Here is a 13,203-nt window from a genome sequence, read left to right on the forward strand (position 1 = left end):
GCTGGAGCAACTTTTGGAAGGTTTTTCATAAATTCTTTGTGTTGAAACTCACAATTAAAAAGAGTATTTTATTCCAACAATAGAAGTTAGAATTTGAGGTTTAAAAAACATGTCCTCTTCCCTCTTAGTGTCATTTAATCCAATGTAGCCCCACCTGAGGCTTCAGGTGAGCACAGATGACGAGGGAGGAGCTACGAAACACCAAGTCCTATTCCACTCTCATTGATAAAAATATGCAAACACAAATGATCTATTTCATGATAAAATATCGTGAAATTGGACATAGTTACAAACTACAAGTTAGACTGGATCTGGCACTAATTGTTGCTTCCAAAAATCTGTCTAAAGGTTTGTTTTGGCAAATCAACACATTGTTATGATGGAGCGACTGCTAACACCTGTAATGTTTTCATGAGCAGTCCGGACCGGTCCAGTTTAGAATGGTCCGGACGATTCAAGTGAGCGTTTCCATTGAGTGTTGGACCATCGAGGCACATGCATGGTGTAGATCGATGACTCTGTATCTGTGGATTCGGTGTGTCTTCGGTCCCAAAGCCCCGCGAATAAGGAGGGAATAATTAATGTAAAGAATTTAAGAATTTACAGAACCTTCGGTTTGGATCTTGAATCGGAAAAAGCGCTGGCGGGACGCTTGCTTTTATTGTAATACCATTTCGCCAATTGATGGATTTGAACAGTAGCTCCGCCCTAACTCAGGGTTCCAAAACAGTTCTTTAAGCTAAGTATAAGACTTTTTAAGATTATATGAATAAAAATAAATAAATAAAACCAATTTCTCTGTCTAATTTTCAGAGCTATAGACAAAAAAAATCCTTGTCAGTAACAAGAAACGTCATGAATTACATTTAAAATTTTAAAAACTATTGGTAACTAATACACCAACATTGTGTAAACAGTTGGCTCTGACGTTGTCTTTTGGTTAATCGAAGCAAAAGTAAAACTAATAAAAAACAAAAATTAAAAAGTAAAAGTTCTGACGCATGTGCTAATCCAGAGTTGGAGATTGGTCAAAGTAAGATTAAGAGACTATAAACATGGATGAATTTGTAGGGGTATTTGATTGATTGATTGATTGATTGGTTTATTTCAAGCATAGAGTAAAAATACAGGACAAAACACACAATTGTTTCAAACTCACTACAAATGCATATTTGGCAACTGGAGATATTCCAATTTGTTAAAAACAAAGGCAAATATTTAATTGATTTTTCATTAGTGTATCAAAGAACACGTCATATGGAAAGTCATATGGAAAAATTTTTAAACTGCACCATTTTTAAGACCAATATATATATAAATATATTTTAATCCTTTTAAGGCTTTATTTAAAAATTTTTAAATTCAAGGTTTTGAAGACTTAAGACCCCGCAGGAACCAAGCTAACTGGTCAGTTTAATTTTTCTATGGACCTACAACCAAGAGGGTCTGAAAGTGGTACGAGTCGGTCAAAATACCGGTCCGTTTCAGTCCGGCCTGGACCGCTCATTGGAAACGAGGCATAAGAGAACTGGACCGAGTGAGTTTGACATCACCCACAGAAAATAGCTCCAATGAAATGAAGTCATTATAGTTGCCATTTTGGAGCTAAATATCATTACTAAGGGATGATTAGTTCAAGAGAGTTTCTATGGCAACCACTCTCACCAATCAGGAGCATGTTAAAAGTCCAAACCCCGACCACTTGACAGTGAGCTACACGAAATCTGTCCATGAAATGCTTTAGACGTGGAGGGCAGAAGGCTCCACCTACTTTTATTTAGACATCTGATTGGTCACTTTATAACTTGAATAACTCACAGAAAAGTAAAATAAAAACATTAGGAATATCAAGAAAATGTTTCTCATCTCCATTGAAGTTTATGGGATTTTGGCTTCTTTGAGCCAGCAGGTACTTCCTGTTTGGAATGCCAGGGGGCGGGTGGGGTCACTCAGTTCAAATCTCATGTTAGTCAAGGTTCTTTACACATAGATCAAGACTTCTGCAGAAGAACCAAACCACACACATCAGAGGACCTGCTCTGTCTATCCTCATATCAAAGACACTGATCCGGATCCTTTACCGTCTTCCTCAAAGATCAACCATTTAGACTATTCCAATTTACGACCACAAGAAAAGCTTCCAGCAGTCTGCTTGGATGATGCTTCTGCTGACACCCTAAAGGTTCTGCAGAGACACATCTTCAAAATGAAATAATGGACCCAGTTCTGCAACTTGTGTCAGTAACTCATAAATCAAAAGGAAAAACAACTTCTGGCAGCGACAACATATAGGAGGGAATGTATCATTATGCTTCCCTGATACTTGGCAACGCTCGGCAGAGGGTGTGTCCAGTGCCTTGTGTTATTTGGGGTGATGCTTTTATTGTAGCTTTTAAAGAGCTATAAATATTAATCTCACTGGAAAACCGTCGCGTTGTTTGTACAGTTTGAAGATTTCTCTGATGTCATCTTTAAACGAAACCTTTGAAGTTTGATTGGGGAAATTCTACACCTTTTAAAAGTTGAACTTTTCTCAACTGAAGTAAAAAAAAAAAAATAATAAAAAGAGTTAAAGTATTGAGTCAGGTCAATTGTTATTAACCATTTGTATTTTACAATCAAATCAGTCCCCATTTCCATCCATCCATCTGAACCCGCTGAATCCCTCTCGGGATCACAAGGTTGCTGGAGCCAACCCAACTACTGTTGGGGCGATGCCGGGATACACCCTGAACAGGTCACAGGGCAATCACACTCACATTCACACCTCGGGGCAATTTAGAAATACTAATTAACTCGGGTGTGTATCTTTCCCTCTGGCATGATTCTATACGTATCTCCGTATATGGTCCAAAAACAAACCCAGAAAAGACTCAACTAACTATGAGCCGATGCGATTCTGTCCAAGTCTGTTACCTAAACTGTTTTTTAATTTTAATCAACAAAAACAATTGCTTCAATTGTAGAGGCTTGTGGAGCTGTAGGTCGGTCTGAACTTGATGTTTTTAAGGGGGAGCCGTAGTGACTTAGTACGACGGAGTATTAGAGTCAACACAAAGAAAAAAAAGTCATATTGCGAGTTTTATTCTCGTAAATGTATTACTTTAAATCTCATACATTTATGACTTTTAACTTAGTAAATTTATTAGTTTTTTCTCATAAATATACAACTTTAAATCTTGTAAATTTGTGGCATTAAAGTCGATGTGAGCATACAAGCGAATGTGCAGCAGCAGACCCACTAAATTGTAAACTGAATGTTTAAGATGTTACAAATGTTTGGAAGCACATTTTTTGGATTTTACGGGTTATTAATGTTTTAATCATTTATTAGCGGCTTGAAGGGTCTCAGCAAAGGCCTTTCATGAAGTCATCCATATCCCTGGAGTTGTAGACTTCCAGTCATTTCTTCCAATTTCTTCCGCCTGAAGAGGTCTAGCCTTTGGAATTTTCAAAGTTCTTGTGCTAATGTAACAGGTTATTTTTTATTAGTCTTTGTTGTTTTGTGTTGAAACAGGACATTTCATTTGGAGAAGGGTGTGTATGCAACATTCTCCTTTGGTTTCTGCGAATGACAGACATATGACGTAAGATGGCGAATGGGTTCTGGACAGGTGAATTGAAAGGTTAGAATAAAGTGGCGGTCCTGCAAACGTGTGTCTCTGAGCTCTTTATTTTACATATGAAACGCCACATTACCGACCCCAAACCCCAGTAAGACGGCCTCACTGATAATAATTAGATTCTGAGTCGCCTAAAGGTTCAGAATTTCTTTGTTTTTGACACCGATCTAGACATAAAGCTTCACAAGATGCTCCACGTCTTTCATCTTCAAGCACGGCTCTGATAAACAGACAACTTTGCTTCTTTTCTCGTTAATTTATTACCTTTTTTTTTATGGTAAAGTTACAACTTTTGTCGCGTAAATTTACAGGATTTAAAGTAATACAGTTACGACTTCAAAACATGTAAATTTATGAGAAAAAAGTAATAGATTTAGCTTATGACATTTTAGGTCATAAATATACAATTTTTTTCTTGTATTTTAAGAATTACAACTTTTTTCTTGTAAAATTACATCAAAAAAAGGACAAGGTAGGGACACCCAAACGTCAAAAAGTGACATGGAGAGGTCTTTAACCAGACGTCAATATAATATATTAAATCAGGGCGGGTGACTCCGCGGTATAGAGCTCTACACGGCTGAGTCATCGTTCGGCCCTGTCTCTGTCAGCTCCCAACGGTAAAACAGTTTAGCTCTGCAATCAAATATTTCACATTAATATTTGGTAAAAACAACTGTAAGTATGTTGTTCATACTTTCAATATCAATTACCACTGTAAAGGAATCTTAAGTTTTAACAGACATTTAAAGACCAGCTCCAATGAAAATTTTTAAAACGTTTTTGTAGGATTTTTCCCATGACGGAGGGGATATATATATATAAAGAAAATAGAGCATTTGTGAGTATTTCTTCATACAAATCGGTTGTGAATCCGAAGCAGGTGAAAAATGCAGCTTGAGCTGGTATCTGGATCTAAACTGCATGACTGGACAGCTCCAATACTGCTCAGCATTTTTGCTGCACAGCCAATGTTAGGTTGGGGTTTTGAGAGGCTGTAAGCTAGAGGGACACCATGTTAACATTTGGATGATGGGAAGAAGAGGTGCGCTTACTCTGCCCACAACTTAGAAGCAAATTTCCGATGAACTCCTGCTGCTCTGCTGAAACTATGTCCTAGAAAACGACACAGATTTTTGGATTTTGACTATAAACAGTACAATCATCAATAAAAGACCACTGAGGATGCTTTGATGATAGATCAAAAGATGATCTGAGTGGGACTTTAAAATCATGCTCAACCTGGACTAATGGTTGACGTTAAATCCTTGACTTGTTCCAACATCTATTTGGCCTCTTTGCTCCATTTATCTACCAACATTCATGTTTGATAGACATCCATTTGGTAAAAATGGCGACAAGATTGAGGCAAAACAATGAGCTTCATCATTACAAGAAACACCAGCGGTGTTCTGTAGTTCTGCAGACCCTGTACTGTAGTATTTGTTAGTAAAATGTGTTCTACTGAAAGTGTTTTAACGGTATCTAGACTAAAAGGATGGCTGCAGCCTCAGCTTTGTGGTGTGTACACTACAACCCCCTCAACAAGGATTCACAGTGTATTAGCAATTTTATAGCATAAAGGATTTAAAAAAGTCATATAGAGGTAAAAAGCTATTAATGGATGAGTGATAGACAGGTATGTTAACAATATAAGATTTGACCCTTAAAAGATTTGCATTCATTTAATTAGTGTAAGTCAGAAACTGCTATGTGGAGTTCCTCAGGGTTCTGTATTGGGCCCTCAAACAATAAATATTTAAATGGATTTTTTTCCCATCTGGTGTCCATTACTGAGAGTTTAAACCAGAAATAACAATTTTGGTTCTCGAGCTCCATCCTGGTTAAGTTCCTGTTATTTCTGCTTTAATTAATCTGGATAAGATCCGTTCAGTTTAGTGGTAGAACCTAAAAAATCCTGGTCTAAAACCAAACTTTAAACTAGGTGATCTGACTAAACAATTCAGGAATAGACGAATCCTGTTGTTCCAATCCTGAAACCACATCATTTATTTCAGGAATGTTCCAGGTCTTTCTGGTGGAGATCATAACATTCACAGTCATGAACCTCCACCGACTCTGTCAGACACTTTTATGAGGACTTTATTGGAACCGCTTCATTGGTTCTTCATTGGTTCTTGGTGCTAACCTTTAAGTCTCTGCAGGCTGTTGCTCCTAAGTCAATTTTTAAAGCCACATTCTTCATCTTGAACACTCTGATCTTCCAGCCAAAGACTGTTTGTGGTTTTTCATTGTAGCTCTGTCAGTGATTGTTCATTTACGCAGTTGCACCTCGACTGTGAAATGAGTCTCGCTTGTTTTCCTGTCGCCCTGATTGTGTTCATTCCTTTAAAAAAGTCTCTTTTTTATTCTATGACGGGTTTTTTCTGTCTCTTTCCAGAGTTAATATAGTCTTTGTGATGTTATCTCAGAGAGGCGCTTCATAAAGACGCCTTTTTTGCTTACTTTGCAGTAAAACGAATGTGACCGAAGCCGCACGCAGCCATACATTTCTGCGATGGACCAGACCACGTCCAATTGAGGAATCCGTGAAGGATGAGGGGCAGCTGAGCATCACCCAAACGCCGGGTACCGTTTGTTGTTGGATCTCAGCTTACTGCCTGTGAAGGTGCCCTCAGATTCTGTAAAAGCAGAACCACAGGCGGCCGCTGACTGCTTTGGAAAACAGAAAGGATTAGAATGGAAACTTGTAAAGAAAACATGAAAAGAAACCACTCAGGGGTTTATAGAACATAGCTTCAAGGGGAAATGATTCAGGCTGCTTGTTGGAGTCAAAGAAAACACTAATAACTGGAGCTGTTGTTTTATCAGCTCTGTTTGAGGTTACTTTCTTCTTTACACATCCTAGAAAAAATAGAATGCGGTTTTTCACAGCTGACTATCTTTTCTATGAGTCTGATCATGAAAAATCGAAATTAAAGTAAATATACGTTTGAATATTTTAGTTTTAGTTGTAAATGTTGGGAAGTCCTTCATCTCTACAACATCCTGTGAGCGCTTTAGTTTCCCTTCTCCGAGATGCTCATTTTTTTGATCTGACATGGATGTTTATGTCTGCAGCAGGAAATAATGCAGGAAACACACATGGGCAACATGCAGAAAGATTGAAAGAGGACGGTGCAGCTGTGAGGAGGTGGTACCGAACATTAAATCACCTCAACAGAAGCTGCCTGACAGAGGGAAGCAGCTGGAAGACCTCAAACAGAAACGGATCATTCTGCGTCTCCAGAACTTCAAAAACAGATGAGAAAATCCCTTCAAAGAAGTAACAACTCCAGAGAACCACAGTGACATCCATCATCCGCTCGGATCAACTCAGACCTCATAATCCAACAGACTTTTGGACACAAATGGGTCCATGGAGGAGCTGAAATATCCCCCCAAAAAACTGATTAGACAGACATTTTTTAGAAAGTCTCCATCTTGTTACATTTGGACTCAAACTGACATTGTTTCAGAAATAAAGGAACAACAGTCAAACACGGTGGTGGTAGGGACATGGGATGGGGCTTCATCAATTTTTCTAGTCGATGGAACTTGGATTTTTGTTCTACCATCATTGTCTAAAGAGAGATGTTCTCTGCCAGTTCATAACCTGAAGAGACGATAAAAGTTCTGCAGCAGAACAATAATCAGCTGACTTTGATTCTGTTTTATGAACTTAAACTGCGCTAAAACCCTCAAATTTGTCTGAAATTAAACAATTCTGCAAAGAAAAGTTAAACAGTTTGTCTACAGACTAATGCTGCCACAAATAATTTTATTATTGACTAATCACCGATTATTTTTTTCTGATGAGTCGACTAATCAGGTCAAACGCAAACGGGATGTAAAGCATCTTAACCATCATTAGCTTTAAACTAACTACATAGATATACAGCATTACCTGCAATATTGCTAGTGTGAATGCTGATAGCTGAATTTGGCCGCTGAAGATGATGGAATTGATAGCTAAAAATGATTAAGTTGATAGCTGAAAATGCTGAATCTGATAACTAGCTAAAATATTAGTTAAATGTCAAATTAGCCTTGAAAACTAAAAAAAACATACCTAACTTTAAAATACCCTAAAAAAATGGAAAAAAGCCTAAATTGGCCAAAACAGTTATCATGTAAATATTAGCCTAACTACAAAAAAACCTTGAAAAAAAAAGCCTAAATTAGCCAAAACAGCTAGCATGCAGCTGAAATATTCGCTAAATTCCAAAATAGCCTAAAAAACCAGCATAATGCCATTACAACTTTCCACTTGACTACACTCTAACTCCATATAATATAAAGTAACAATTAATCGATTATTAAATTTTAGTTGTCGACTATTTTAAAAGTTGATTAGACGACTAATCGCGGCTGTCGCACAACAGACATGAAAAACTGACAATTATCAATAAAAAACAGTTGATTTTTGAGGATGACTCAATCAATTGTTTGATTTTCCAAATATTTTTGGAATATTGTCATAATGTTTTCTGCTGGTATGCAATGAGTATTACATATCTGTTATATAAAGTGTGATTATATTAACGTTTACTGAACTTGTATAGGAATGTTTTCTGTGGATAATCTGATTTGTTACTTGATAAATAATCTGGTTTGAATCCCGTCTAGAACTGTTCTGTTGTAGAAGGTCCAAAAACAGGCTTCACGGGTAAATGGGTGACTCTTAGTTGTGGTCTAAGTCTGCATGTGAGAATATGAGTTTGGCCCTTCACCCAACAGTGGGTGGGATAGGCTCCAGCATCCGCTTGATGATATAAGAGGCGGGACAAGTACTTTCTTCAACTATGCCGGATGCAGCATTAAAACACACAACCCAATATTTCTATTTATGAAAAACTAAGATTACAATTATTCTCAGTTTTAGCAGTTAGTTTAACTTGTAGAGACACAACTCCAGAAATAGAATCAGGGGCGGAGCTATGGGGGGTAAGAGGAGGGCAGAAGACTTTGGAAGAGAGACAAATGACTGGAAGGTCGTTAGAAGAATTTGTCTTTCAAACAGTTTATTATTGTAATTAATATTGAAAAAGCAGTTATTTTAGTGGAGGTACCATTACTAATGATTAAAGAAGCTCAATGGCCTTTTGGTAAAGTGTCCGCCCTGAGACTGGAATGTCGTGAGTCCAAATCCCGACCGAGTCAAAGACTTCAAAAAGTCGGACAGAGCAAGTTTCACACAACTGATGGGACTTTGACTTTACGAAGCTTGAAGATTTCTTAATCTTTGTCAATGATACTAATATTGTCAAGAAAGTTGTGGGGGTGGGAAGTGGTGGCCCCGCCCCTAAGAAAAACCATAAAACTTTCTGGAACTTTAAAAGAGGAGGCGGGCCAACTGATCCTAAACTCCATCATTTCTCAAAAGGAAAAGTCACTTACATGCTTATCTGAAATGACTCATGCCATTAACCTCCATGGAGGCATATATGTATGTGTGTGTTTAAAAGTTGATCTGACTGTCTCCAGTCCACCCCCCCTCTCACCTTGACCCGCACAGGGGTTGGAGAGGAGCGATGGCACTTAGGCACATCCTCCTACATAGAAAGCCTGTTTTAGCTCTTGGCCTGCTGTGCTCTAGGGTCCGCGACACAGGCCCCCGAAAGGCCCGGAACAAATCAATCTAACAAATAATTCACTGGCTGCGGCACGCCCGGCTGAACTGATGGCAGAGGAAGTGGCAAAATGAATTAAAGATTCAAAAGAAACTGTCACTTTCTGTTACAGAAACCGACTAAACAGGTTTATGCTTTTGCCGCCGAGAGTTGGGAAAGTGCTGAGAGCAAATTCACAAGTGCTTGCACTGGCAAGGGAAGTAAAAGCTTCAGGAGCAGTCCAGCGACAGAGGGAGACAAGTTGTCTTTAGCCCAGTTTTAATGCAAACTCATCCGATGCAGTGAAGGAGGAGAACCTGACTCCGAAAACAAATCTTTGTGGGAACGTTTGAACGGCAAAATATTTCAGCCGTTTTATTAGAGAGGCTTTGCGCTGCAGCAACTTTTAAAAACCCACACATGAACTTGTTAAAAACACCAGCCGGGCGTGCATGAGCCTTCAGGGAGGCTGTCAGTTATTTTTCCAAGCACAATTAGGCTGAGGCCTTCCCCCGTCGTCGCCTAATCCCACGTCTGTAAACATTCTGCAGTAGCGGCGCGGGCTAACGGCTGTTAACTTGCATCTTTTTTTAAGCTTCTGTGGAGAGCGGCGTATCAACACGCAACAGATGAATCACCTGATCTGAGGAGGTTGTTTATGTCGGTGGTTTTGGAGTTTCTGCACCCAGGGCAAGGCAGGGATGTCAGACATCCAGCAACCACCTCTGCTAATAATGACAAACAGCCTTTCAAGCAGCCGGCGAGGAGTGAAACTTTATTTCATGAAGCTCTGAGAGGACAGGTTTGTCTGATGTCATCACCGTTTCTCGAGTCTGATTGCATAAAATCTTTTAAAAAAAAACCCTGCAGGACTCAAACTACCAACCACGCGGTCTGTCTGTGGTCAGGCTACTAATAGATTTATGCGTCTCCATTCAGAAAGCAGAGATGGGACCGTCTGAAGACTTCTCCACTCGCTGGATCCGCTTTCATCCTTTGTGGCCAGCTTGCAGAGCTCCAAGCAACAACAAAGCGTCGGAGAAAACCAATCTGCCCGAGCTCTGGTGATCAGCAGGTGACTAACCGCGTTTGAAGATCCTCGCTCTTTTGTTTGTGTCATCGAGAAGCACGATGGGTTCGAATAGAAGCACCAGGCTGCTGGTGACTGGAGATAACCAAGCGTTGGGAGGATCTGATGTGGGATTCCTTGGATGGAAAAAAGATCTCTTTGAATGATGAGTACAGTTTCATGAACTTGTGTGGAGGACCTTTTGTAGCTGTGTGCCAGCTAATCTCTGTAAGCCTACCCTTTTAAGGTGCTTCATTGAAGTGTGTTTGAGGGAAAAAACCGCAGTCTGTTTGAAACGGTTACCACAGCACCGCAGATGGGATTTCAGTTCGATTACAGGCTCATTTCAGATTATGCACCTGCGTATCTGTGCAGGCGGGGCGCACAGAACTGACCTCTCTTGAAGACGATGCTGTCGTAGGGGATTTTGTTCCTCGTCTCCAGGCTGGAGCAGTTCCAGCGGTGGCCTTTGAACTGGTGCTGGCACTCGTAGATGGCGATCTGGATGCCCTGGATGGCCGAGGCCGTCACGTCCGGGTTCCGCATGCACACCTCCAGCTGGCGCCGCGTCAGGCCGGGCAGCGTCAGGCACACCGTGTTGGCGTTGAGGATGGGCTCGATGTTGGGCAGCTTCAGACCCAGGATTTCATTGGAGTCCACCCTGCGTGAAGGTCAACTTTTGTTAGTCACTGACGTCTCGTTTTCTCCGCTACGGCTTCTGCTTGACCCTACAAGAAGTCCTCCCCCCAAACCAAAAAAATAATAATAAAACCGTCTCCAGATGCTGCTGTGAAGACAAGATAACCTGACAATTTAATTAATTTAAATGGCAAAAGCTTGGAGACATACATGTTATTTTAAGCCTTTAATAAGAAATACTGAGTGACAGATTGCTTTATGATCTAAAAGGCACCTTAAAGTGTCTTCTTTGATGTTCTCCCGCAGATCAATCATGTGGACAACAGCACTTCAGCTGATCTCTGAGTCACAAAGGAGCCAGAAACTCCCGGCACTGCAGAGCAGAGCTGCTGTGTCATTACAGGCAGTTTGAGGAGCTCCAGCACACTTTGACATGCACACGTATACCTGCATGCACTTCCTGAGAGCTTTGGTTCAAAATGCTCTCAATGAGCTTCAATCCCAGCTTTGAATGAACAAGAAGGATCCAGAAGAGAGTTTACTGTTACAGTTTTTACCTGTTGTGCTTCAGCAGAACTTTTCAAACAATCATGAAGTAATGGAAAGTTGTTTTATTGTGTTTTAAACCAATGTTAACAGTATTTATATGATCAATTAGTAAAAATGTTTTCATAGAATCGTTTTCTTAACTCATTTTTAAATAACCGTCAATATTTTCAGGAAATGTTTAATCATTGTTATGTGGTCACTGTCTATTTTGTCCTTATTAACCTTCTTGTTTGCTTCATTTCTATACTTGAATTATCAAAGTAGCAAATAGTAGAAAATAATATTCAAAAAAAGTATATGACCATAAAATATTAGGAAAACTTTTGCTGCACTTTAAAAGATGGAAAATTCAGGAAGTTTTTTAGGAAAAAAAGCAGCTCGTGCATGTAATATCATTTTAATGTATAGTTTTAAACAAATACATATAAAAGTGGAGACAAACAACAGTTTGTGCAGCTCACCTTTGTCCCAAGACGCAGAACAGCAGCAGGACGCACGCGGCTCTGAGCACTGTTCGCTCCATTCTGCTTCGGCTTTTACGCATGAAAGCTTCAGGGGAAAAAAAGTTTTGGAGTGAAGAGTTAAATCAAACTAATTCCAAAAGTCCGTCCTAAAAATGGAAAAGTAAAAAAAATAAGCAGCAGAGGAGCCGGGTGAGATCCTGCTGGACTCCACAGCCACGAATCCAGATGTGCCAAGCGCGCAGAGACTCTCATTAAAGGAAAAGTTTCATCAACCCCCCCACCTCACTGCCACACAAGTTTCAGGAAGAGTCCGCGTTTCCCGCCTCACACATGCCGATACCTCCGCCGGCGGGGTTCCTGCACCGAGGGAACATCAGAGAGTCCCGACAGGCGCTGGAGGAGTCCGCCGCTGACTTGGGATGTTTGGGTGCGCACCGACTGTCCTGTTCTGCGCTGCGCTTTGCGCTCCGCCGGCCCACTTTTCTTTGCGTCACTCAGGGAGAAGAAGAGCGCCGACGGAGGTCAAGTGCCTCGTTAAAGCGGGATAGAGATCCTGCAGCAGATAAGGGCGCAGAAACGCGCGCGCCCTCTGCGCTCCAGGACAGCTGCGCGCACTGCAGGACGGCGAGGAGACCAACTTTCCTCTGCGGAGTTTGGGATGATCCCGTCAGGGAGAGCCGGTCCGAGCTGTAATCTGTTTAAAAAAGCAGATTTTTATACATTTTCTATAAAGTTTTTTTCTTTGAACCATTTTCAAAAAGAGAGAAAAAAAGTTGCTGCAGAAGAAGTGCGCTCCACAGACAAAAATGAATATTTTACTTAAAAAATATTGTATTTTTGTCTAAAATTTTATGTTTTATTGAGGAAAAAACCTTTTTAAGCAGAGGCTTTAAAAAAAAAAACAACTTCTAAAACTATTGTTCTGCATTTTACCTGCAACCTGACTGCAGCAGCAAAAAGTCACACCTCATTTAACCCACGTTTTATCACCCAGATCAGTGAGGGAGGTGTCGGTAATTAAGTTTCTCTCAGAACAGCCAGTGCAGATGGAGCTTGGGAGCCTGAATTTAAGAGATGACAAAAGGTATTAAGCAAATTTGTCATAACGCACAATTTTTCAAGTACACATTTCCCATTTTAAGATGGACGTTTGGTCCAAAATCAGTTTGTCTTTTGGGGCAACATGGTCCCAGAAGCACAAGTTTCATGACTCCTATGCAGTGAAAAATCACCATGACAATTATTGT

At 40.1% G+C, this 13,203-nt stretch overlaps 1 protein-coding gene across 1 annotated transcript in view; it reads right to left on the reverse strand.

Moving 5' to 3' along the window:
• The window catches only part of wnt10a (wingless-type MMTV integration site family, member 10a), a 38,500-nt gene extending 25,993 nt beyond the window's left edge, over window positions 1-12,507 (reverse strand). The window contains exons 1-2 of the mRNA XM_024285905.2: window positions 11,954-12,507; window positions 10,700-10,965 (exon numbers count right to left, since the gene is read on the reverse strand). Coding sequence (XP_024141673.1) covers window positions 10,700-10,965; window positions 11,954-12,036 — 349 coding nt within the window. The 5' untranslated portion in view covers window positions 12,037-12,507. The remainder of the gene's footprint in view (window positions 1-10,699; window positions 10,966-11,953) is intronic.
• Between the last annotated feature and the right edge of the window lie 696 nt (window positions 12,508-13,203).

The sequence above is a fragment of the Oryzias melastigma genome, linkage group LG21, assembly GCF_002922805.2.
Source record: "Oryzias melastigma strain HK-1 linkage group LG21, ASM292280v2, whole genome shotgun sequence".
In the NCBI taxonomy this organism is placed as follows: domain Eukaryota; kingdom Metazoa; phylum Chordata; class Actinopteri; order Beloniformes; family Adrianichthyidae; genus Oryzias; species Oryzias melastigma.